The sequence below is a fragment of the Pseudonaja textilis genome, chromosome 2, assembly GCF_049901715.1.
Source record: "Pseudonaja textilis isolate UNSWEBS1 chromosome 2, rPseTex1.2, whole genome shotgun sequence".
Lineage (NCBI taxonomy): Eukaryota > Metazoa > Chordata > Lepidosauria > Squamata > Elapidae > Pseudonaja > Pseudonaja textilis.
Genome location: NC_141991.1, coordinates 57,848,685 through 57,876,596, shown reverse-complemented (window position 1 = coordinate 57,876,596; position 27,912 = coordinate 57,848,685). Strand labels below are relative to the sequence as shown.

The window sequence follows — 27,912 nt, the reverse complement described above, 5'->3', positions numbered from 1 at the left end:
GTGCAGTTGGTCTTGGGTTCCTCCTAATACAAGACAATACTAGACCTCATGTGGCTGGAGTGTGTCAGTAGTTCCTGCAAGATGAAGGCATTGATGCTATGGACTGGCCCGCCTGTTCTCCAGACCTGAATCCAATTGAGCACATCTGGGACATCATGTCTTGCTCCATCCACCAACACCACGTTGCACCACAGACTGTCCAGGAGTTGGGGGATGCTTTAGTCCAGGTCTGGGAGAAGATCACCCAGGAGACCATCTGTCACCTCATCAGGAGCATGCCCAGGCATTGTAAAGGTCATTCAGGCACGTGGAGGCAACACCCCCTCTGAGCCTCATTTTGACTTGTTTTAAGGACATTACATCAAAGGTAGATCAGCCTGCAGTGTTTTTTTTTTCACTTTAATTTTGAGTGTAACTCCAAATCCAGACCTCCATGGGTTGCTAAATTTGATTTCCATTTATAATTTTTGTGTGATTTTGTTGTCAGCACATTCAACTATGCAATGAAAAAAGCATTTAATAAGAATATTTCATTCATTCAAATCTAGGATGTCTTATTTTTATGTTCCGTTTATTTTTTTGAGCAGTGTAGTTTTGATTATAGCTTAGCCAACACACATTTGTGTACTCCAGCTGGCTTTAGAAATCACGTCCTTTCACCTGAAAAAAACACCTGGAACAGCTTTATCTCACAACCCATTCTAGCATGTCACTTTCTCCTTGTTTACAATCCTCCAGAGTTGAAGATCAGCAACTGTTGATTGTTCAGGATTCTAAAGAAGCTTAACTTTCAAATTACAGAGAGGGGCAAAGAAGCTGAAAACAGATTAGTGGAATTCAGCTGGATAGTATTTCCTATTTTCCTCCACACAGCTTTAATCTTTGCAATATGCTATACTACTACTTTTAATTATATCAAGTGAAGAAAGAAAATTGCCAAATGAAGTTCAATCTAAACTGTATCTCAGAAATCAGTGTATTACTATTATCTTTGTCATCTTTCCTATTACCGTTTGCTATAGGTATCTTATAATTATATTACTTTGTTGTTGTTATGTTTACTGAGTGCTTATGCACTGGAGACAAATTCCTTGTGTGTCCCATCACACTTGGTCAATAAAGAATAAAGATTATTGTATGTTACGCATTAGCTACTGCAGTACAAAACAAAGAAGGCAAAAGAATAAAAATTTTCTTTTAAAGAAAAGGCAAAGTGAAATCCAATAAAGGAATAATAGATTTACATAAAGTGTGCACTTAGCAATAGCACTTAGACTTATATACAACTTCACAGTGCTTTACAGCCCTCTCTAAGCATTGTACAGAATCAGCATATTGCCCCCAACAACCTGGGTCCTCATTTTACTGATCTTGGAAGGCCTAAAGGCTGAGTCAAGCTTGAGCTGGTGAGAACTGAACTGCCGAATTGCAAAAGTAAGCAGAAGTAGTTTGCAGTACTGCATTCAAACCACTGCACCACCACGGCTCTTGTGGTAGTGTCACCCGATCCTGTTTCCAGAGTCTTCAATGCAGCAGTAGAAATGTCTCTAAGCAATCCCTGTCAGTTCACTTGACAGCCATAGTGCTCACACATAGTGCACTCACAATTCCAAATTATCACTAGCCAGAAAGGTTAAAGAGACATCTGTCCTAATTTACATGCATAAAAACATAATGACTTTAATTGAAATAGAAGTCTCCAGTGGGAAATATATCCAGGTGATCAAAGTGCTACTTCAAAAAATCTCAAGATTTCTGACCCAATTGGTGAAACAGATGTGAAGTTAATTTGGGATTTAATTTTAAAGGTGTTCTATATAAGGCATAGTGGGTAAATTTGAGCTTTTCTGGCCTTGGACTCTCTAACTTTCATGAGGAAATTTCATCAACTATTTTCCAAAGATAAATATTTGTCATAGTTACTTCAGTGTTATTCTTTGACGATTTACAAGGTTCATACAAATAAAGGTCCTTCCAAATTAACATTTTTCTTTTTCTTCCAACATGAGGAAGGGTATCCCATGTTGCATTTTACTGGGCTTGATTCCTGCTCTTGTAACTTCAGATGTTTTGATAAACCCACTGAGAAACATTAAGGTATGTACCTAAATATATAAAGTTGCTTCTTTTTTTCCTCAGAATTTTTAAAGCTTTGAACAGCAACCACAAATCCACTATCTCAATCTGTCAAGACTTCTTCAGCCTTCTCCCTGCCTGATTCATGATACATTTTCTTACCAGTATGCTTAATTTGACTGAAATTCTAAAGTTCAGGGAAACTGGTTGCCTATGAAACTTCATGTCCTGAGCTTCCTGGATCAGATGTGCTGCATATAGATATGAAGAAGGCAAAGTTATGCTTGTCTATGACCATAACAAAGATTTGATTTGAAGCCAGTAAGGGGCTATGGTCCCTTACTCTTCCTGTTAGCAAGTCCTGTGACTTCTTTTATGAGCTGCTGAGACATACCCTGAGGGGGATTGTGTTGGACCCAAACTTGATTTGCCTTCGTTGGATCGTTGGTGTTTGAAATATGGATTCATGGTTGTATGTGCATAAATACTATATATATATATATATATATATATATATATATATATATATATATATATATATATATATATATATATATATATATACACACACACACACACATATATACATTACATACATGAGAGAGTTATCTACCACACCTGTGTTTATACCTAACTTACCTAAAATTGAATTGAGGCAGCTCCACAGTTATGCCTCTGAGGAACAGTAGAAAAACTCTATTAGGTAAAGGTATTTATCTTAGTTACTATGGTAATTTATGGCATATTTTCCAGATGTTTCTTATTTTCTGTTTATGTAAGTAATGTTTCCAAATTATTCAGGTCGGTAAACTGGTAGGGATTTGTTTGGTAAGAACCCAGCCAAGGTTATGCATGCTGATTGTTCAGACTTCATTTTATGGTAGCTCTCATTTATTGTGATGCTCTCCTTTAAAATAAAAAGAAATGTGGAATAACATACAACTACTATGCAGTATATTTGGTAGGATACAGCTTCTGTTTTTTGGCAATAATTAATCCTTTTTTTCACTGTTTATTTGTAGAAGAGAAGTGCCACTGATGTGGTAAGTAACCTGTCATTTAGAATGCTGATCATTAAGTTTAGGTGGCACATACAAAATACAAATATTTTCTCTTAGTCATTTGTATCTTCATTGCTGAGCTTAAAGAAATCATTTCCTCAGCTCAAAAGTTATATTTATTTCTTCAGAAATCAGTTTCCCCCAACATATAATTTTCCAGATGTGGCCTTTTGATTTCATTTAAAAAAATAACAGGAATGTATATTAGCAGCACATTTCTGTATAACCATGTGACTTTTTTTTTTCTCTAGCACACCCAGGCCATAGAGATCTACTGGGTGAAAATTGACTGCAGTGTAACTTCCAGGTTTTCCCGTAATGTCATCACTAGTCAAGCTGTGAATCGTGCCAATATGTCCAAGGAAGCTCAGTTTGATGTGGAGCTTCCCAAAACAGCCTTTATTACCAACTTTACCTTGTATGTACATCATTTTCTTATTTCTCTATACTATGGAGATCACTCTAGCAATAATTAAGCCATTCAGATACTGTTAGCAGAATAACTACCATGAAGATACAGTTACAGATGACATTGTAGCCACCCAATCCAACTATGTACACAAAATCAGATTTCTAAAACTAAGGCCTCTCTCATAACCTCTCTGTTCTTACCAGTCTAGATAACTGATTGCATCACAGCATTATTCTTACCTTCATTCTTTTTAAAGATCATCCAAAATATGGCCTCCTGTTGCATAAGCTCCTCTGAAATAGACATGCCCTCTGGTAAGAGTTTTTTCCAATCTGCTCTGCAATATCCAGAGAATATCCTTCATAATTCTTCATTATGTTTTCAGTCCTACAGAGGCAGCATTCTTTCCAGCCTCCTCATTATACCTCTCAAATACCTCCTTTACTTGATGAACTGAAGAAAAAAACCCTACAAGACATCTTTGCACATATATTCAAATATCTGATGTATCCTTTAATAGGACAATTGATGGGGTCACTTATCCTGGAATCATAAAGGAGAAAGAAGTTGCCCAAAAGCAGTATCAACAAGCAGTTTCAAGGGGCCAGACTGCAGGGCTTGTGAAGTAAGTACGTGAGGCCAAACCGAATTTGTTTCCTTATTTCATTTCCTGTCCTAAGTATTTATTCAATAAACAGATGCTAAATAAATGGACAAAGTGCAAATGAAAGTATTAAATGGTGGGCTATGAGCATGAGGCTATGTAATCATCTTTTTATGCTATCTTGAAGGGCTGCTGGAAGAAAAACAGAGAAATTCAGTGTTTCGGTCAACATTGCATCATCCAGCAAAGTTACTTTTCAATTGACTTATGAAGAACTCTTGAAACGAAAGTTTGGAAAATATGAGATGTTTATCAAAGTAAATCCAAAACAGCTTGTCAAAAAATTTGAGGTACGATCAAATGTATTGTCACTTTATCTTGTAGTAGTTTTTGGAAAGGTTTGTGAATTATGCTCAGAACTATTAATTTAGAAATAAACATAAAAATAACTATGAAATTAATTGTTTTTGATGCTTTGTTTACACTGTACATTACTGGTCTATCTGGTTTTTTTCTTGGTCTTGCTAATGTCAATGTAATTTTAAATCAATGTTACAGATTGAAGCAAACATCTTTGAGCCTCAAGGCATCAGTGAATTTGAAGTTGAAGGGACATTCCTCAACAACGAACTGCTACCAGTAGTGAAAAAGTCTTTTTCAGGAAAAAAGGTATGGCTGGTAATAGAATCTTGAAGAGTAATTCATGCACAGGTAATCCCTGCCTAATGACCAGTGGGATGACAATGGTGACTGCCAGGATTTTTGTCACTAAGTGTGTTGGGAATCCCAGTCGCAATTACCATTGTTAACTGAGGATTAACTATAATTAGTTGGAAGCATGGGTATCTGCCATGATCATGGTTACAACCTTGGGTGGAGATTTTCCCTGCAGTAAGCACAGAAGAAGCCCCTGGCTGCAAGTTTGTATAGAAGTTTCACAAGCAAGAAGCAAAAATTACAATGGTGACATGCCTTACGATACTATCTAGAAGTAAAGAAAATAAAGAACGACCCATTGAATATATATTTTTTAAAGTAATCTATTTGCTTCACACATATCATTTTGTCCCCAGTCAGGGCTCTAAGTGAGACATGGCATGGGGTAACCACAATCAAAGATACAGCCACAGAATTATATGAGGATACTTCACAAGTGAAAGTAGTTCCCAAGCATTTCCCTGTATCAGGTATAGGCAATATTTTCTTAGAATAGCTAAAAAGCTGCTCTTACGAAAATAGGTGGGTCAGAATGAAAAAAATAAGTGAAGGCTCAAAACGGGTAGGTGAGGCTGAACCCAAATAATAATATTGAAAATATTATTATTAAATATTTAAGCCTTATCACGTCTAATTCTCCCACTTTCAAAGTGTTTCTGCTTTACAGTATTTTTTTTAAATTTGAGGGAGATAAAAAGAATGTGTATACAGAGAAACAACAAAGTCAATGTGTATTTCTCATTCTTGCATGTGGTATATAGACAAAGATTAAGTCTGCTCCTTAAAATCATATGATTCAGTCTTTCATTCTAAGACATTCCAAGCTATTGCATCCAAACATTGCATGTTTGAATCCATGGACACTCTTCTATAACTTACACCAGTCTTTCTTTTTCAAGTTACTTACATCATGGTGGCTGTTATTATGAAAGTGTGTTTCACCGCTGGTATAAAGATTCCATTGTAATCTTTGCCATGTTTTGGGGAGTATCTCTTGGCAACCCATCTCGTCTTATAGAGTTAGACATTGTATTGTCTTCTTTATCATATTAATTGCAAAGACTAATTTGTATCCAAAGAACTTCCTCTCTTTTTGTTCCTCACTGAAAATCTTTGTTTTCTTGTAAAAAAAAAATCAATATCTTTTCTACCAGCACTTAGCTATTTGTCTTCCCTCCAGTGTGGCTCCTTGTGGAGGAATCTAGTATATCTTCCTCTTTGGCTAGAAGAGAAATCATTTAGAAAGCATGTCTAGTTGAGTTGAGTATCTTATCTATGGTTCTGGGACTGTCTCTAATGGCCTTTGTTTCTGCTTATGGCATTACTACCATTTCTTCTTTATTATGAAGGTTCAATAATTTCTTCTTGCTATGAAAGCTGCACTATTGTTTTTCATCTTGGCATTTCTAAATGAAATCTCAATATTCAGTCCTTGTCTTCATCAAAATATGCATCACTGTATATTTTAATAGAATGCTGGGCATGATATATCTCTTGTGTCTATTTAATATCTTCATATCTTAAGTATGTTACATTGGGGAGTGAAAAGGATAGTTATATGAGGTATTAAATACATACATACATCTTGAATTCCAACACTTAATGTGCTTCACAATGGTTTGCTCTTATACCATGATTCATCTTTGTCTTTTATGTGTAAATTATATTGGAAGTTGCAAACATTTCTACTTCTTCCCAATATTACTTTGTTAGTCCATCATGGAGAATCATGCTTCTGGTAATTTGCATTAGATTCTGGTTTTCCTCTCTGCCACATTGTTTTGTTGTGGGATATTGGGAATTATTTTTTCATGCTTTATCCTTTTTCTTTTTAGCTACTTCTCAACTTCCTTTCCTGTGTTTTTACTCCCACTAGTAAGTGTGCAGTATCAGGCTTTCTTCCAGATACATTACTCACTCTTGCAAAAAACCAAAAAACAAAACCATTCTGTTTATCTTTCCAGGACTCTTTTGCTCTTTAAGAAAGTAAATGAAAAATTTTCAGAACTGATAGTTATTAGGTACATTTTAGCTTCCAAGTTCTGGAAAAGAATTCCTATGAATAATGCATTTGGGAGTTTAAGCCATTAGTTTAATGACTTAAATGTAATGTAATTACATTGTTTAATGTAGTATCATAGGCACTTGAGAGAAGTCATGCTGCAATACTGAATAGCTTCTGAAGTTTACACCACATTTCTTTTCCCAATATAATCTAGTAAGGGATCACTTGCTATTATAGAAAGGTGACCCATGACTAGATGTCTATGGAGATTGTCAGTCATCCAGGTCACAATTGTCCCAAAGGTGCTTTTCAAAAGGCAACTGAACTTTCTTTTTCCTTGAAGATGTTTCACTTCTCATCCAACAAATGAAACTTCTTCTAGGAAAAGCATCTCCAAGGAGAAACCAAGTCCTGTTGCCTTTTGAAAAAACACCTTTGGATGACCCATGACTGTTTTCTTGCTTCTTTCCTGTTTCTGTTGGCCTTGGTTCTTCCAGAATGTGAAGTACCACAGCAGCATTTTCATTAGAAAGAAGATTTTTCTATAGTTTCTGTAATATAACAGTTCAATCAAGTCAGATCATCTTGCTGAATTGCTCATGGGCTTCCTGCCTGCTTTGCAGACTGACAAACTCTTTCTCTTCCTAAACATAAATTACTCTCTGCTCTTGGTCAATACAACATTCTTGGGGCAGGGGAGGGGATAAGCAATATATGCTTAGGGCCAAATCATGTGAAGTGATGTCAGTGGCTTCCAAATGGTGGGCAACAATCAGACAGTCAAAGCCCCCCTCCTTTTGACTTGGTTTTCTAGAAAGGAATCTGGAAGCTAGTATGAATGAAAATCCAATAGACTCTTTATTGCAGAACATAAATAATGCCTAACAGCATAGAACTGGTGTGGTGCATCCATCATTATGGAAAAAGTAACACATAAATTCAATGAAGGAGGAAATAAAAAGTAATAAATATCATCATACAAATACGATGAATGAATGAATGAAATAATCCTGACCATGTAAGTGTAGCTAGTTAAGAGGCAATGCAAAGTAAGATATGCAGAGTACGTTTTCTTAGACAAGAAAAGGTGATAAAAATGCGATGTTCCACTGCTAACTGCTTTGCATTTATTGTTCCTACATCTGCAGCTGATACATGCAATTTTGGAACTTCCAACATTTAATAATTCAAAATATGCCACAACTGAATTTCAATAGCAATTTGTAGTTTTCCAGAAATTGCTGACCCCATTCTAAATATTCCTTTTAAAAACTCCCAAGGCTTCCTCAGATATTCTGCATGTACAATAAGGACAAGATAGGCCTCTAGATTGGTAAAGCGTGTTTGGAAATAATCTTTGAATATAAACTGCAGAAAATATATTGAGAGATAGTATGGGTCATTATCCTGGGTCCCTAAATAAAAGTAAAACTCCTGCAGAATCTGCTTTCTTCATTTGCTGAAATCTAAGATGAAGAATTCTTCTTTCTTAAGGGTCATGTATCATTCAGTCCTACTATTGAACAACAACGAACCTGTGACAATTGTACAACTACTCTGCTACAAGGAGATTTTGTCATTAAGTATGATGTGAACAGAGATTCTCCTAATAATTTACAGGTAACTCTAGTTGTTTCACATTTGAACTAGTATACCAGCACAAAAACAAATCCAAAAAAAACCTTACCACACATGTTTTATCAATGTTTTTTAGGTAGTAAATGGATACTTTGTACACTTTTTTGCACCAAAAATCCTGGAACGTTTACCAAAGAATGTTGCCTTTGTAATCGATGTCAGTGGTTCCATGTATGGACAGAAAATTCGGCAAGTAAGTAAACAAATTCTTGTAATATCGCTAGAAGGATGATAACTTGTACAGCAGATAAAATCAGGTCCTACAATCTTTTACTGCAAATTATTTCTGCCTTGAAAGAAATAATACATAGCAAAATATCTATTATTGTAATTTTGAAAGTATTTCATAATGTAATTGAAATCTACCGCTTCATCCTAAAACTTTCAGCTACATTATGTTTTGAATATGTTGGTCATACATTTACTTAGATCCAAAGTCATATAGAATATCTTTTCAGTAAAGTAAATAAAACACTTGAGCATTAGAATGAAATGTGGGACATCAGCAAGCTTGACCATTACATTGCCAACTAGGGTGAGGATAGAAAATGATGAAACTGAATATGGAAGGATCTTCGTTGAGGAAGAAGTTTAACTTTGAAATGATCAGTCTGCATGTGAGCCATGAACAAATCTGTTCATGAACTATATAAGGAGTCACCAAATTATTGAAAATAGATAAAAATTAAAACAATAATAATTTTTAAAGACTAAAATATTAAGAAATTATCATTTATAAAAAAAAAACAAGTATTATGAAATCTCTAAAATTTCATATTACCTCAATCATACAATTTCATTGGAGAAACGGAAAATCTCAGTTAAATCAGAAAAGACTTAGCCAATGTATGTGAATTATATATTAAATTTAATATTGATGATTCAGGATAATAGTGTAGAGCCTGGGTGGTGTACAGTATTACTTATTTTTTGACCATGGTTAAGACAAGAAAGAATTGCCTTAGTGTGATGTGTCTACCTTTTGCAAAAAAAAGGGTGATTTTTTTTCCCCCCTCAGTAAATATTTGTTTTTTAATAGCAAGAGCAAGAGCACTCAGACTTATATATCACTTCACAGTGCTTTACAGCCCTTTCTAAGCAGTTTACAGAGTCAGCAAATTGCTCCCAACAATCTGGGTCCTCATTTTACCCAGTTTGGAAGGATGGAAAGCTGAGTCAACCTTAAAGCATGTAACTTTGGGTTAAACAGTTGAATACCTTGAGCAAACAAATATCATTCAAAAGATCTGTCAGCAGCATATAATGTGGGTGACAATAGCAAGACACATGGGCATAATGTCAGGACAAGGAGCTGATAGCTTCTGCTATATAACAGCTTTCCTTACCATCCAAATATTTAAGGAGTCAAATTCCCACCGAACAAAATACTGGCTACTGCAAGTAGGGAACTACACAATCTAACTAATCATTAAAGTAGAAAACTGGATTATTTTCAATGGGCTAACAAATCGTAACTGGGAAGAAAATATCATAGCAATATAACCTCTGGAATAACCCAATTGGCTTATGGAGCAGATGTCCTTTGTTGAGTTGAGAGATCCCTCAAATACAAAAGAGTTTGTTCCATTTTATTATATTTTTTTAAAAAATAATTCTAGGCAAAGGAAGCCTTGACAAAAATAGTGGAAGACTTAAAAGAAGAAGATCACTTCAATATCATCCTGTTTGAAAGTTCAGTTTCAACATGGAAAGATAACTTAATCCAAGCTACTCCGGAGAATGTGAATCAATCCAAGGAATTTATTAGCCAGATAAACGACTTAGGATGTAAGTAAAAGAAAAAAAGTTTGAGTAAAATTAAACTGATATATTAGAATAATATAAAATGGCTATATTAAGAAATAAGATGAAATAAAACATTACATTGAAAAGATTTGAATCTCTGTTTTAGTATGCTGAAAAACTGAACTCCTGCTTTCATATTGTAGTAACAGATCTTAATGGTGGTTTACTGACTGGTATTGAAATGCTGAATAAAGCTCATGAAGCAAAATCTGTACCTGAAAGAAGCGCCTCTTTAGTTATTATGTTAACTGATGGGGATCCCACATCTGGTAAGTAGCTGAATGACCAATGAATATGTGAATAAGACTGCTTGTTCGTTCTCTGTGTTTTCACTAGGTCTATATAACACAAACCCTGATGACCATGAGCTGTTACAGAGGACTGGGAAGGAAGGCAGTTTATGGTCTTGCATCTCACAAAAGTATCCAAACATGTTTTTCAGCATTGTGAGATGTGGGAGCATCTGTGGAGATTCTCAGTCATCCAGGTCATGGTTGTCGCAAAAGTGCTTTTTTAAAAGGCACTTGGATTTCCTTTGAATCCATTTCACTTCCTTTGAATCCATTTTGCTTCTCATTTAAGAAGCTTCTTCAGTTCTGACTGAATGGTGGAAAGATTTATATTCCTTGCAGTCATCTAGTTGTTGGCACTCTTTCTGAGAGTCAGTGAGGGCACTTGGAAGTTTAACACCTGAGTAGTTCAAATGTGTGTCATAGCCTGCACCCTCTGTTTAGAGAGGGCTGTTCAGCCTTAATGTAGATGGAATTTCAGTGGTGGAATTCATTTTTTTTTACTACCGGTTCTGTGGGCGTGGCTTGGTGGGTGTGGCAGGGGTAGGATACTGTAAAATATCCAGTCAGAGATGGTATTTGCCGGTTCTCCAAACTACTCAAAATTTCTGCTACCGGTTCTCCAGAACCGGTCAGAACCTGCTAAATACTACCTCTTTCAAACCAGCAGTCTTCTGTGTCCAGAATGTGGATCTTGTTGTCTCCAAAATATGAGCTTTGTTTTTCAAATTTATTTTTCAAATGAAGATGAATTGCTGAATTTTGTCCTGATGGGTTTGTTCTCCTTTGTTGTGCCATGCAATGTACAGATCTGCACATTTCACTGCTTTGTACTGTGTATATCACATTGCTCAGTTGGTGTCTGGGTGTTTTGTCCTAGGGGTGGACAAGCTTCTGCCTTAGTGTATTCTTGGGGTTTAAAGTGGGGTTTATATTATACAATATATATTGTATTGGTTAAAAATTGTCCTGAGCTTTTCAGTTATTCCTGCAATGTATAGAATGACAACATTGCTTTGTTTGTTGTTCTCTTCTTTGTCTGTTATGTAGTAGCTCCTAGTGGGTCTTTTTTTGGATTTGATGAAGGCTCAGTTGGGATGGCCATAAGATCTGAGGGCTTTCTTGAATGTGCTTTAGTTCTTTTTTTTTTCATATTTGCTGGTAGGCAAACTTTCAGCCTGATAGCATAGGGTTCTGATCACTCCTATTTTGTGCTCCAGTGGGTGGTGACAATCAAAATATAAATATTGATCTCTGTGTGTGGGTTTACTGTAAATGTCAGTGTTAAGACTTCTGTCTTCCTTAATGTTGTAATGATGAGGCAGTCGAGTTGTTTGATCATGAACAACTAAATCATGATCATCTTTATTGGAGTCTAGTCTTGCATTTATACACATTTTTAGTTATCCTCCATCATTGGTTAACTTTGGTTACTGCTTAACTTTTGTTATTGTTTAGCACAGTAATTAATACAGTTATCTCTAGTTAAAGTCTAACATATGTTTACTTCCTTTCTCTAATCCTCCTTTAGATTAGTGACTTTGTTTGCCTGAGTTGTATTTGCTTGGAAACATTCTTTATCTGAGGTTTGCCATCCAAGATTGGAACATTCCTGCAATTACAACTCTACATCTTAATGTGTACTGCATAGTCCAGGAAGGCTAGATTATTTTCCTTAACAGCTTCCCAAGTGAACATCATCCAGATGTGGAAGACATTTACTGGACAACTAGAATCATGGGCTTCCAAAAGATTTCTTTTAGCAAAAGTAGATCTAGTTGTTCCACTTCCAGCATTTATAAAGAACTTGTCTGTTCCCACCCTACCTCAAAAGACTGAAAATAATTGATTCCTTGTGAGAAACATTGCAGAAAATCTTGGAAAAAGCTGCCGGAATGACTGCTAATTTCCTGAAGTTGCTGTAAGTTAATAATCTGTTAACAGTTTCAGAGTAGTTTGGAATGCGGGGGGCTATAATACAGTGCATATAATAAATAACAACAGTTTTTCCTAGGGAAAAGGCAGTGAGGAAGGAAAAAAGAATCAGATTACACTATTAGTTATTCTCTTCCCATTATGAGAAGAGTTTGAAGCTATACAGGTTATGGAGTTTTAGAGCCCTGTGCAAAGGTTATAGCATTGTTTTCCCCAAAAAGGTTTTTCCTAGAAGCATGTTTCAGATAATTGTACTGTTTAACTATGTTTTGTGATCCTTTCTGTGCAGGTGTAACAAATCTCAGGCAGATTGAAGAAAATGCTAAGAATGCAGCTAAAGGAAAATATCCTATATACAATCTTGGGTTTGGTTATGATGTTGACTATGCATTTTTAGAGAGAATAGCAACAGAAAACAATGGTGTGGCTCGCCGCATCTTTGATGACTCAGATGCAGCCTTACAACTACAGGTACAAGGATAAGCATACAAAAGGTTGATATTTATATTTATGATAAAATATTTCTGTGGCAGAGAAAGGACTCAATATGATAACAACACTACTCTTGCTTGGATTCAGACATGAGAGAAAAAACACTTTGTGTTCTCCTCTCCTCCCATTTATCCCAATTCTCTATGTTTACCATCTGAAAACTGTGATGACCTGGGGCGTGGCACAAAGGCAACATAGACAGATAATCAATAAGAATCCCTTTATTATCTCTAGCTTTGCCCCTAATGTCCAGGTTACCACCTGCCTAGAGAAAAACTCTCCCAGGAACAGCCTTTGACTGCAGAAAATTAAGTCCAAAGCAGGGTAACCACAAACTGTAATTTAAAGTCCAAAGAAGCCAAACTGAAGTGATTAGTTTGGCAGGGCAAGAGCAAGAATTTCAGACTTGAAAGCATGCCAAAACTCACACAGTTGGGAAGATGCCAGGAACATAGATAAGCCACGACAACACAAGATAAAGTCACATTTGCTCCCAACAGCCTGCCGCACACAGCTTGCCTTTTTTATAAACTGTTTTCCCAGCTGTGGCTAATGAAGGGAATCAGGGCCCTTTCCTCTCCCGTAAGCCATGCAACCCACATTGCTCTCTTCTCCGTTCCTCCCTGCAGGCCCTAGGATGAAGAGGGGGTGGGCCTGGGTCTTCTTCTGAATTCTCTCTCCCTTGTTCTACCTCTTCCCTGCTCTGCCCAGCTGGACTTTGCCCTTCCCCAGTTTCATCCACAGCCAACAGAGACACACTCCCACTCTCTGTCAGCTGTTTGACTTCTTCCTCAGATTCAGACTCTGACAGGGGGCATGGCAAACTGAAGGAATTATACTCCATATGAATTTTGGTAGCAGCTTGTATTTGTCAGAAGATATACTGATTCTCCAACAAAACAATGTTGGCCTAATGTTGAAGACTCTTGCCTCCCACTCAGAAGGTTCAGAGTTCAATCATAGGTAGCAGCAGATGTTTCTTTCTTAGGGCCCAAAGAAAAAGTATCCAGATGCCCTTCCTGACTGCTAAGTGGGATTCACAACAGATATTTTTTCTCCACCCAGTCACCCCAACTCTACTCCACATTAAAGAGCTACAGGGTCATAAAAAGAAAGAAAATATTGATTTTACAAAAAAAAGCAGTTCATGTATATCATGGCTACCAAAAGTTAGAAATTTGTGCCATTTCCTCTCACTGATAACAAGATCTGCTGCTAGCAAGAATTCTGCTCCAAATGTTCAGAGGTGTGCCTTTGGCCCAATTCTTAGGCCAAATAGCATTGAAAGACAAAATTAACAGAATATAATTCACCTTTCCTGGTGCCCATATTATTATGATTATAATTTGTTACAATTCTTGCCTCTAATTGCTTCACATCTCAAGAGATTTTGGTTGGACAAGATAGGCATAATTGCTAGATGTTTCCTCCTATCTGATAAATTTATTTTCTTATCAAGCAGAGAACGATTGCTGATTATTCTTTTCAGTCATGAGAAGAAAATGGTATATCATCCCATCCTAAAGCAGAGGTGTATAGCATCCAAAGATAGCCAAGAGACAATAGCATATATGTTCCTCTCAACTGTGGCAAAAAAATCAACTAAGAATACACTTACACACCATGAAACACAGAGTAAGGAACCAAATTTATCTCATGAGAGCCTAAATCAGGGAATGTGAATGATGGAGGAAAGTAGACCTTTTTATTTTAAAAAGGGATTGTCTAGCAATTAATGGTTTTGCAAAATAGGAAAAGATGTCTAGAAAGGCTTTGTGTTAGTAAAAGTTGTGAATGAAAAGAATTACACATTTTTCTGTGATTAAAAAAATTAAAACTCATCAGACTTGAAAACTGTTTTATTAACATGTACAGTGAAATAGAACTAATTTTCGTACTACACATGTTTAATGTTATTGCTACATCTAAACTCACATAATTAGTCCTCCACTTCATGGAGTAAAAAAAAAATTCAACCTCTCATTTTCAATATTTTTATTTCAAGAATAAATACCCTTTTAGTGTTACAGTTTTTAATACCTAATATCTATTTTGTTCCCAGGGTTTTTATGATGAAGTAGCCAATCCTTTGCTTACTGAAGTGGAGTTAGACTATAAGGAAAATGGCATCTCAGATTTAACTCAAAATAGTTTTAAACATTATTATGATGGCTCTGAAATAGTTGTGGCTGGACGAATTATAGACAATGACCTGAACAGTGTCACCGCAGAAATAAAAGCTCAAGGGGTAAGTATCTTTGAAGTCCAACATTCCTGCAAGATATGGCCATGAGATTTCAGTTTCTACAATACAAACAAAATATTCATAGTTCCAGAAACATAATTTTGTAAACATTGCTGAGAGAGTAGATGCTTCAAGGAAGGTCGTTAGCTAGTTTACCTGCTTTTATTGATATTCTAGAACTAATCTTGAAATTTTGGTTTTGGAGATTGTCCCTGTTGATATTGCTTCTAGAGACAGGAAAGCACCAATATTACTGGTATATTTGCTAATTATTTCACTTAGTAGCTAATCAAATTGAATTTAAACTGCCAAGCCATATCCAATTCATCCATCCACATTTAAACATCAGTTTCACCTGTTATAAGATTCACACGAAGTATTTTCAGGCAGTGAGACATCACTATTATCACTAGTTAACATGGCTATGTGGTCATGTTGAGCCTGGGTGACATCATCAGTCAACGCAATATATTAGAAGGGGACTGATGGCAACTTTTCTGCCTCATCAAATGTTATTCACTCAAAGACACAACTTTTTCTGAATTGCAGCACACTTCATCGGGTGCATTGAGTGGCTAGGTGTAAGATTTAATTTGAGATTTAGAGGAACTAGAGATCAAATTGCCAATATATGCTGGATCATGGAGAAAGCTAGGGAGTTCCAGAAAAATATCTACTACTGCTTCATTGACTATGCTAAAGCCTTTGATTGTGTGGATCACAACAAATTGTGGCAACTTTTTAAAGAGATGGGAGTACCAGATCATCTTATTTGTTTCTTGAGAAACCTATATGTGGATCAAAAAGCAACAGTGAGAACTGGACATGGAACCACTGATTGTTTCAAAAATGGGAAAGGAGTCCGGCAAGGCTGTATACTGTTGCCCAGCCTATTTAACTTATATGCAAAGCACATCATGAGAAAGGCAGGACTAGATGAATCAAAAGTTGAAATTAAGATTGCCGGGAGAAATATCATCAACCTCAGATATGCAGATGATACCACTCTAATGGCAGAAAGCGAAGAGGAACTAAAGAGCCTCTTGTTGTGGCTGCAAAAGTTGGCTTGAAACTCAGCATTAAGAAAACTAAAATCATGGCATCTGGCCCTCTCAATTCCTGGCAAATAGATGGAGAAGAAATGGAGGTAGTGACAAATTTTACTTTCCTGGGCTCCAAGATCACCACAGATGGGGACTGCAACCAAGAAATTAAAAGAAGCTTGCTCTTTGGGAAGAAAGCAATGGCAAATCTAGATAGCATACTGAAAAGCAGGGATATCACCCTGCCAACAAAAGTACGTATAGTCAAGGCTATGGTTTTCCCAGTTGCAATGTATGGCTATGAAAATTGGCCCATAAGAAAGGCTGAGCGCCAAAGAATTGAGGCCTTTGAACTATGGTGCTGGAGAAGACTCTTGTGAGTCCCTTGGACAGCAAGGCGATCAAACTGGTCGGTCCTAGAGGAGATCAACCCTGACTGCTCTTTAGAAGGCTAGATGCTGAAGTCAAATACTTTGAACTCAAATACTTTGGCCACCTAATGAGAAGGAAGGGCTCACTGGAGAAGAGCCTAATGCTGGGAAAGATTGAGGTCAATAGAAGAATGGGATGACAGAGAATGAGGTGGATGGATGGAGTCACTGAACAGGCGGCGTGAGCTTAAATGAACTCCAGAAGATGGTAAAGGACAGGAAGGCCTGGAGGAACGTTGCTCATGGGGTTGCAGTGAGTCAGATATGACTTCGCAACTAACAACAATAGGGAGGGGAAAATAGGTATTTATTTGTTCATTATTGAAAAATAGTTATATAGTGATTACATAGCAACCCAGCTTGTACCAAAGTCAAAGCAAAAGATGCAACCACATTTATGTACAGTAAAATATTAAAACCAAAATATAAGTCCCTTACAAAACAGTACAGGTATCTTCTCAGTTAATAATTTCAATGTGTTAGAAACCCATGGGATTTATTTAGACCTTTAAAGACTGCCTGAATTTTTTTGGATACAAGTGAGTTCAGCCCTCTGTTGCTCAATATACAGTACAAAAATATAGAAATAAACACCTCTATATAAATGTACTGCTGAAAAATTATAGTGGAATTATAAATCCAATCCTTTTCTTTCATCTAGGCACTAAATGAGGTGACTTATACTGAACAAGCTGATGTTGAGGAAACGATCAAAGCTCTCGAAGAGCAACAATACATATTTGGCGAATATATTGAGAAATTGTGGGCTTATCTAACCATTCAACAACTTCTAGAAGCACGGTAATGTAGGACCTTTTTCAACTTTGCGGTTCATCCAGCGAAATCCATGAAGACTGGTATAGTCAATCACTTTCCATCCCTTTCTTGAAAAAAATTATACTTGAAGGAAAATTAGTTTCATTCAATAATGCCTGGAATGGACTGGTAGCTATTGATCATTTTTTAGTTGATTTGATCTCTAGGCCAAAGTTAAATTGCTTCAGATGATGCAAGATAATTATTGCAGGTCTTCTAATTTCACATTAGAGTTTGATAAGTCCCAGTTATCTCTTTCTTCTTTCAGGAGACAAGTCTTTTGTTTGCAAAGTATTCATGAGACTTGTACACTATTTATTTTATTATTTAGAACAATTTCCAATATGTTTATAAATTACAGGCTGGAAAAAACTGAATAATTAAAATTATCACAATTAAAACAGCTTCTAAATGCTTCTTGCTTTTAGTTCTATAGCGCAGGGAGATGAAAAGGAAAATATTACTGCTAAAGCCCTGGAGTTGTCCTTGAAATATAAGTTTGTGACTCCATTAACATCCATGGTTGTCACAAAGCCAGAAGACAATGAAGAAAAAGAAGCAATTGCCGACAAGCCCACAGAAGGTACAGATATTGTCATAAGGACATTAATCTATCTGACTTTTAATGGTTTGGGGCAAGGGTGGGATTCTACCAGTTCAGACTGGTTCTATAGAATCAGTTGTTATGATTTTGTGCAGTTTGGAGAACTGGCAAATCGTGCCCCTGGCTGGCCTTGCCCCTCCCCTCCCCCCTGCCCTCCCTGCCCATTCAGTCCTTATCGTGCATACACAACATCGCACGCATGTCGGACATCGCTGACTGCGTTCTTCCCCACCCAGTGATTCCTTAAGGTATTTTTCCCCTCCTGCCAATCAGCTGTTCCAATGAACAGCTGTGCCGGGATCCCCCTCACTGTCTTAATGCTTCGTCCAGGAGGCTTCCCTGAGGCACAGGAGGCAAAAAGGGGCATGCGGGAGCGGGGCTGTGCTACCTCTATGCTCCATTTTTTTTGCCTTCCTGGGCCCCAGAGAAATGGAGGGGAAGGGGTGCTGTGCGCTCCCTCTGCACTTGTTTTTTTTTACTTCCTGGGTCCCAGGGAAGCCATCTGGTAACAAAAACACCCCCTCCACCAGGAGGCTCCCTGAAGCCCAGGGGGCAAAAAAACCAACAACCTGGTGGTGGAGTGCTGCAAAAAAGAAGAAGCCATGCCCACCCAGTCACATGCCCATGCCCACCTAGCCATGCCCACAGAACTGATTGTTAAAAAATTTGAATTCCACCCCCCAGTTTGGGGGCAATATTCAAAATATTAAGAATTGAACTGGAGCAGCAGGTGGTATGCTTTCCCTTAGATCGGGATAGGAAAGCATGAATTTTGTGGTGTGTGCTTTTCAGCAACATCTGCAAACAGGCCAAAGGGGGATCAGATTGATGTCAGCAGCATCATGGCAAGCTCCACCTCTTTTCTACATGCATTTTGACATTACATGTATTCCCCAAAGGAGGAGAACTTAAAAAGAACAATTTCACAATATGGCTATTGTCATCTTTTGTTCTTATTTTTTACATTTTAACATAAATATTTTCAAAACACAGTTTTTAAAAAAAACAGTAGAAATGAGATTCGTAGCAATCTCCTGCTAGAGCAATGTTTCTCAATCTTGGCATCTTTAAGATGTGGGGGGTTTCAAATGCCAGAATTCTCCAACTTGTTGCTAAGATTGAGAAACGTGCATTAAAACTAGTTGTTCCAGCCATGGCAACTTTAAGATCTGTGGACTTCATTGATGGCTGGGGAATTCTGGGAGCTGAAGTCCACAGGTCTGAAAGTGATCAAGGTTGAACACCCCAGCTTTAGAATAACAATGGGTTCCACTAAGCTTAGCTGCTCACTTCACCACCGTTGTTCTTTCATTTGATCCCTTTCTACTCAAAGGCCTTATGTCAGGGCTCCAGCATCCACGCCCATTTAAATCATGAGTCTCCAGCCTCATCTCTCAGTTTAGAGAAGATTTATTAGGAGTGAACGTGCCGGTGCTACCTGGGTGTAGCCAACTCTGAGACATATCATTCATTTCACCCTTGATCCTGGTCTTCCCCCCACCCCCTGGATGTATATTCTCCAATGGGACACATCCATAGCCCAGAGTCATCAATCATGCTCTCCAGTAATAATCTTGCACACCAGAAGCTTTGGTCACCTAGAGATTATCTATGAAGCACCTAGAAATTAAATAATTGGAATCTGAAATCTATCATCCCTATCAGAAGAAGATTATCTCTGGAAGAATTAAAGGAAATAAAGTCTTGATGATGATGCTTTGCTAAATAACTGCATGACATGAATCAATGGAGGAAGGGAAGTGAGAGATTTTATGTATAAATTATATTTTGTAATGTGAGTAATTAGAGAAGACTATATTTTGTAATATGAGTAATTAGACAAGCCCTTTTAAAAGAAAGTAGCTGTTTACTTGAATTACTTTTTAGAAAAAATAAAAATAGCTGTCTAGAGACATGTAATTGACATTGTGTGCAGTGCACCCTCCAGTCTATCCTTATTGAAATAGGTCAACTATAATTTTTTGCAATCAAACCAGTTTAGCAAAAAAAAATTAATGTTTCTTTTTCTCTCTCCCTCCCTCCCTCCCTCCATCTTTTATCATCTTTGGAAACAGCTGAAGGTAAAGTGAATTGTAATTCTTTGCCTTTCTTCTATATGAATATGAGCATATTATAAAGGTATTCTTTGAATGATGAGTTCCAGATCTAATTGAAAAGAAGCAAATAAAGCAATAATAACTCAATGGTGTTTTAAATAAGTTTAGCTCAGATCTCATATCTTCCAATCCTATTGGTTAGGTCTCTCCCTCCCCCCCTCCACCCTTGGAAACAGCTGAAGGTAAGTTCCGTTCTAATTCTTTCCCTCATATTTCATATCTTGCCATTCCATCGGTCGGGTTTAATGGAGTTTATTTTAGTTCCTTCTTTTTCTATCTGTTTAAGATGAAATGTGTACATTTTCACAATGGAGTGTAATTTAAATATACCCTGTGCTTTTAAAGAAAGGTGTATGCCATATTTTCCATTTATTAGCGCAATTTGCTAAATATATAGCTTTGATTATATAACATTTAAAGTACTAGCCTAATTTTCTGAAATTTATTGTACAGCTTGGTTGATTATAAGCAAAGTTTCATTTGAATCTTGTCCACCTTGCTTGTGCAAATGAGAATTGCCTTACATCCAGGAAGGTCATATCCACATTTAATAAAAACAACAACCAAGTATTCAAAGGAATTGTATTACAGACAATGCTGGGAGCAAATTTGGACAGTTTGCTTCAACAGACCCATGGTAAAAGTAAAAATGAGCCATAGTTGATTTGGCATTCTGACTTCAGTCTGAAACCTCTGCCTACATGTTTCATTGTTTTTGTTTAGTTTTTATAGTGTCTGTCTGTCTGTGTGTGTGTGTGTGTGTGTGTATTTTCACTATAAAATACACATACACACAGACACACACAGAGAGAGACACTATAAAAGCTAAACGGAGCAGGTTGGTGCTTTTTACAGAGATGTTTAACTCCTGCAGCACTTCCTGGAATGACCACTGTAGTAATGTGGCAATTATGGGTAAAGAAGTGATGTGTAAAGGCTTTTTAAGGGATCACAGGTAGATAATCCATTGCCCAAGGTCACAAGTAGTCCTCAATTTTTTTGCTTGCTTATGGACAAAGCATCTTACTGTAATCGCCAAACAATGGAAAGAAGTGATCTTCCATTATTTTGAGGCACAAAATACATGAAATCTGTGCAGGGTAAACCTTAATTAGGTACAATTCCTAAAGCACTATACTCAGACCAAGAAAAACAAACAAAAACAAAAAATCTCAGCCCATGAACGTGCATGATAGGTGCACAGATTTTATCGCATTACTTGATTTACTGATTGTCCCTGCCCTTCCTTCAAATCTTATGTAATCCTTGCCTCCCCCCAAAATTGCCTTTCTGTGCCCCAAATGTGAACCTGGCCTTCAAAGCTATTATTGAAATGGAGCAGAATGTTAACTGATATCCTTACAATCACAACATGTGGAAACAATCTTTTTTGTTTGTTTGTTTCTTTTATGCAGAAAACTTTCAATTTTTAAGCTATCAAACCATGGTCCCTCCAACTATGACCCCTTACTATTATTCTAGTGGTAAGTTTCTTTTTTAGAGTTCATAAATATCTAGCATACACACACCATACATACATACACATATACAAAGAGTGATTGATATCAATAAGAAGAAGGGAAAAAAAGTAAGGAAAAAATAAATCTTTCTGAGGTCCTGGGAGAGTGAATTCATGAAGTAAAGGCAGCAAAAGGATTTCAGGTCTTCCTGTTTGAGACAGAACCGCCAATTGTTGGATGTGGACTGGAACGTCTCATGCCGTACCTTAAAATGGGAGACACTTCAAGGAATGGATCATGTCTCGTGCAACTGTTGTTGCCTATGAAAGACAAAGACCTTATTTTTTTCTCAGCTCCCTCAATCATCAACTAGAGATGATTACATAAGAAGAAAAGGAAATTAATGACCTCCTCCTGTCAATTTCCAAAGCTAGGTCCAATGTTGGATTAAGGCTAGGGCCCATGTTACAATAATGTTACCCTGAATGTTCTTTCTACTGTAAGGGCAGTACAGAAATATACTAAATAGAAACTCTGTGTCTTTCTATACTTTTTATTCTTATATTCTTCTATTTCATTTTAAATGGTGTACAAAAAAATCACAGAAATAAAATGACCTGCTGATGGGAGTATGATATTGGGTGTAATTTCTTCTTTGCAGTTGATGGAGATCCACACTTTATGATAGCTGTACCCCAGAAAAAAGATGCCCTTTGTTTCAATATTAATGAGGAGCCAGGGGTGGTGTTAAATTTGATAAGAGATCCAGTTACAGGTGAGCCTTTCTTTTCTGAAACTGTGATTGTAAGTAAGAAATATACTGCACTGCTAGATCAGTTCATTGTCCATCTAATTCCATTTGATTTCTTTGAAGTCTGTTTCGTTTGGATAAAAAATACACAAATAACATGCAAATTCTTACATGTATATGTGTAAGATACAGATATGAATCAAAACTTTTCAGATTTGAATTGCTTATTATTTAAGTGGAATTAGGGGCTTTTTCTGATCTTGATTTACTTGCTTCTGGCATACCCAAACATCCCATTTCCATACTCTACAGTGAACTTTAGCTGCCACTGTTTTTCATATCCAACTAATCCTAAGGAAGCTTCTATTGCTCTCTTCACAAGACCTGTTTAAGTGTTATGAATCCAGAATGCTTGCCACACAGGAGGTATATATACTGGTGTATTCACATCCTTAGGTTAGTTGCTGACAATCCCATATTCTAAAGTCTGCTATAGCAGCACAGGTAGATAATAGAAGTATCACCAGAGTACCCCAATACAATATAAGTATCTTCCCTTTTCAATCCATGAGGAGTGGTTTTAAAGTTTTGTCTAGGTTGGTATTGGGAAATTGAGCCATCAAGTCTATATGATCATATTAGAGATAGCATAGCTATGCTACTCCAAATGTTCATCCATTATACTCTTCCATTCTGTTATAACCACTTATACATTGATTCCATGTCATGCTAGTATGACATGGAATCATATTCACATGACAGGGTTGCCTAAGCTTATCAAAGCTTCTGCTATATCCTAAAATCCACTCACCATTAATATATCTCAAGATTGATTATATCCTTTAGATCTGAGTGTATATACAATTTTGTTAGTTCAGCATGGCTGTTTATTTGTGCCAACTTTAGGTATCAACACTTTGAAAGTATTGTAACAGATGTCAAAAGGTGAGCTCACTTCAAGGAAGCCATTGCAATTCTTAGGCACCAATCTAAAAGAGATCATCACAATAGCAGATTCTCAGAAAAGTTGTGAATTTAAATCATGGAACATATCCAAATTCAGTAGAAGTGGATTTCTTTTTTAATTGAAATGGCTTCAGAATGTGATGCATGTGTTTCAGAGCTACCTGCACTAGATTATAGGACTTCTAAATGCTGGAATTACCAATAAATGATCATTGCCCTTTGGAGAAGATACTTGCCTAAATATAGCCCAATCTGTTATTCTCTGAAGAAATAAAAATGAAATTAATTCCAATTAAAGGAGATTGAGAAAATTAAATTATTCTAAGCATAATTTATTCCACTAAATATTTCAAGATGGCTTAAAGTCCAAGCGGGTACCCATGGTTTTCTTTTCAGTACAAATACAATATTTTGGTGAGGGCCTACGCTCTTAATTAAGATTAGGGGGAAAGGAAATAAATATTTCATTTTCATTACAGTCAATCCCAGTTTAACAAAAATATGCAGTATGCAATTCTGCCCTCTGGAAAAGACATATTTAAAAACCCTGTTACTTATATGTATGCTATCCCTTTAACATCATTTCTGGACTTTAGGTGTTACCGTTAATGGACAGCTTATTGGAGATAAAAAGAGCATCAACAATGTAAAACCACAGAATACATATTTTGGAAAATTTGGGATTACAACTATGAATCGGAATGTAAGGCTTGAAATAACAACTCAAAATATCATCCTTCAAAATGGGATGAAAAGGAGAGTATTCAGTTGGTTTCATGAAGTTGACTTACAACACTCCGGGTGAGGTTTCATATTCCTAATATAGAAAAGTGTTATTCTTAGATCAGGGATGGGCAACTTAAAGCTTTTGTAATTTTCACATCTCTTGGTCTATTCCAAAAGCCTAAGGCAAAATACCAGATCATATTTCTGACAGGTTATCCTTATTTCTTTGCAGAATGCAATGAGAGGAAAAAAAAGAGTCAGGAAGAATGGTAGTTCCCACCCACTGTTTCTATGTCTAACCTCCCTTTGGGCTCTGCTATTAATCTCTTCTTGTTTCAGCTCTGTTAACAATACATTCCCCCAACAGACCAACCCTGAAAGAAGGTTACCTTCACAATGAAAAAAGTTTTCCCAGTCCCAATATAAACAAAGTACGGTCGATTTAAATAAATTCAGCTACAGAGAAAGACAACATGCTATAACTTCTTTTGCAAACATGAGACAGGCTTTATAAAAAATAATTATGTGAAGCATAAAACATATATGGCCTATGAAATATAACCAGTGAGATACATTTTTGAAATATATATTGAAATACATATTTTCAATATACAATATTTCAGATACTTAATATGGCCTATATTTAACTAAATATGTACCCATGTTCTAGTTATCTTAAAAAAGTGATGACCCATATAAATAATGGGTGAAGTGGGAGGAATAATATTTCGAGCAAGAATCTGCTTATGTCACTGAGACTGAGGTAAGGACATTAGAAATGATTATAAATTGACAACTACCTGTACAGACATCACTTACTTTGATTTATCTATGAAAATGTGCCATCCAAAAGTGTAGCAGATACATATTTAAAGAGTGGGAGATTTTCTAGGACTGGTTTCAGCTGCAATTCAGAGAAATCTAAGTTGAGAAATCTAATATGATAAGGTGAGGAAGCTGGGCATTGTACAGGATTTTTATTTTTGAAACTGAACATGGTTGAGGACCAGAACTGTTAGGCTGTAGCAAAATTTAATGCTAGGCTTCATTTAAACAATACCCATGTGCTTACAGATGCCTTTTCCAGAAATGGTTCTCCCCTTGCAACCAATTTTCCTGATTCAAATCTTTGCATTATGCATACTAATATTCACTTTTTCCTGCTTGGTTTCTCTATTCCCACTTAGTTTGACACTAATGATCAAACGAAAACAGAGCGTAGAGGTTTCAATGGATAATGGAGCAAAGTTTATTGTTGTTCTACACCAAGTGTGGAAACATCCAGTACACCAAGATTTCCTGGGATTTTACATGATGGATAGTCACAGATTATCTGAACAAACCCATGGTTTACTAGGTAATACAAAGATGTTATTCTAAATAATCTTTTTTCACTGCTTGTCTTTCAAAAGGCAGAGTCTTCTGAAATGGTATGAGGTTAAACTCCTGACTGACTTGGCATGAGATTAAATAGTCAGTAACACTTGCTTTTTACATTTGTTTGTTGCCAGCAATGCAGTGTTTATTTCTGAATCGTGCCTTCTGCTATCATTGATTGTATATAAAAGTTGTTGAAGTTTTGGTAGGGTTTTTTGTGGGGGAGGAGGTTATGAGTTATTTCCAGTTTAGGTTATACCAAGCACATTCCATTTGATTCCTATATTCAGATTAGAGCACACCACCTGACATAGACAGCAATAAATATATCCTGATGTTTATTTATTAAAGATCAGCAAACATAAAAACAGTTAACTGGTAGAATGGGATAAAAGAAAAGCAGGGAAAGAGAGAGATGAACATTAGATAAAAATAGAAAATAATCATTGTATATATTGGGCAGCATAAAATTTAATGAATAAAATAAAAAGTAAAATGAATAAAATTATAATTTATTAACTGAAGACTATTTCTAAATGAAAAAATCTCTAGAACTTTCCAGATTAACTGAAAACTATTTTCTAGGGAATTAGCATAGACAATACTAAAGGGCAAGTTAATGTTTTGGTTAACCGAGATTTAATCCTTTAATGTACAGAATAGAGATGAAAGATGGAATCACCAGTTTATTCCATCTCTTTTCTGGGCCTTGAAAGAAACAATTTGGTGGACAAGGATAATGTAGCCAACCATTTTGACTCTGGGCACACTTCCTTGCTTTTCTCCTTCCCATATTAAAGAAAAAACTGCTCCCTAATTAACAGTTTCTTCTTTAATATGGGGGGCAAGAAAAAAACAACCTATGAAGCCATGATCAAGAGCCATTGTACAGGAGCTATACACAATAGTAGGGAGAACCAGAACCTTAATTTTCGAGAGCCATTTTATCTTATCTGTAGCTTGTTGTCTCTGTCATATGCAAACACTCATACACAAAGCTCAAGCAATTTCCAAAGCAGTCTTTTGGATCATCCAAACAGGCTTATTTTAAATATGAATCTTAGCACCCCATTACCAATCCCAATGGTATTGTGACCCATATAAGGCAAGTTGTTTGAAAGCAGGAGAGTAATGGACTGTATCCAACATTTCTGTATAATTAAAAAATAGAATTAAGACCCCAATGGGGTAGCTATAAAAGTAGATACATCCAACTTATAGCCACAATTAGCCCTGCCGAATGCAAGATGTAGCTCTTATGATTTGCTTTTATGACTGACAACTATTTAATCAAATTCCTATTTTGCTCTCAAATGACTGGTAATTGTTTAATAATTACTGCTGTTGCTATCATTTTTATTTTAAGGGCAATTTTTCCACCCAATCGACTTTGATATACTTGATGTCCACTCTGGTTCAGATGCACAAAAACCAGATGCCACCATGATTGTTAAAAATAACCAGCTGAGAGTAACTAGGTAAAGAGAGCCTGACCTTTATAGCTGAGATTGAAATGCTTGCATGAACTGGATGCTCTAAGCTCATTGCTTTTTGTGTTATATTGTAGGGGATGGCAGAAGGATTACATAGCTGATATCCAACAGGGCGCCAATATCCCTTGTTGGTTTATTCACAACAATGGAGATGGCCTTATTGATGGAAATCACACAGACTACATTGTTCCCAGCATATTCTGAAATAAAAAAACAACCTTAAGAGCAATGATGATGATGATGAAGAAAAAGATCATGTTATGATAACTGCTTGTGATATCATCTGAAGAAATACTGGGGATTTTGTTGTGAATCCAAATAATTGATGTGTATTTTCTGCTTAGATATAATTTCAATAGACTGGAAAACTTTGAATTGATTTAATTGCAGATTTATTTTCTACTCATTCCTGCGTATCTGTAGGCAGGTTTACATAACTAAACATTAAATATGTAAAAATGTATATGTTGCACTGTAAAAATCTCTCTGAAATGTCTGGCTAAGGCTGTGAGTAAATTTTAATAATATTTGTGTGCAGGCATGCATATGTGTGTGTGTCAGCTCCAATAGTAATTTGTTCTGATTATTTATAACTTATATGTTTTATATACACTGAGAGCTTATGCACCAAAGACAAATCCCTTGTGTGAGCAATCACACTTGGCCAATAAAGAATTCTATTGTATTCTACAGAAAATTCCCCATTACAGAAATAATATTCATATGCAGAGATGCTTGAAATATCAAACCTCTAGTTTGCAGGAAAGGAAAGTATTGGCAACTATCGCCAACCCATTGATGACAATTGCTCCAAATCTAGTTGCTTTAGATACTGTAGATATTAAAT

General features: G+C 36.4%; 1 protein-coding gene across 1 annotated transcript; it reads left to right on the top strand.

Annotated features, from left to right (window-relative positions):
• The first annotated feature begins 1,588 nt into the window (after positions 1–1,588).
• On the top strand, positions 1,589–27,528 carry LOC113453283 (inter-alpha-trypsin inhibitor heavy chain H3-like). The gene is made up of 20 exons (XM_087923160.1): positions 1,589–2,097; positions 3,099–3,119; positions 3,389–3,555; positions 4,070–4,174; positions 4,341–4,503; positions 4,712–4,822; positions 8,370–8,495; positions 8,590–8,706; positions 10,133–10,301; positions 10,463–10,588; positions 12,834–13,015; positions 15,099–15,284; positions 17,417–17,556; positions 18,000–18,399; positions 21,659–21,776; positions 22,414–22,527; positions 24,066–24,270; positions 25,383–25,552; positions 26,939–27,050; positions 27,140–27,528. Exons 1-20 carry the CDS (start codon positions 2,005–2,007, stop codon positions 27,267–27,269), a joined length of 2,955 nt encoding a protein of 984 aa, XP_087779286.1. The 5' UTR covers positions 1,589–2,004; the 3' UTR covers positions 27,270–27,528.
• Positions 27,529–27,912: the final 384 nt, after the last annotated feature.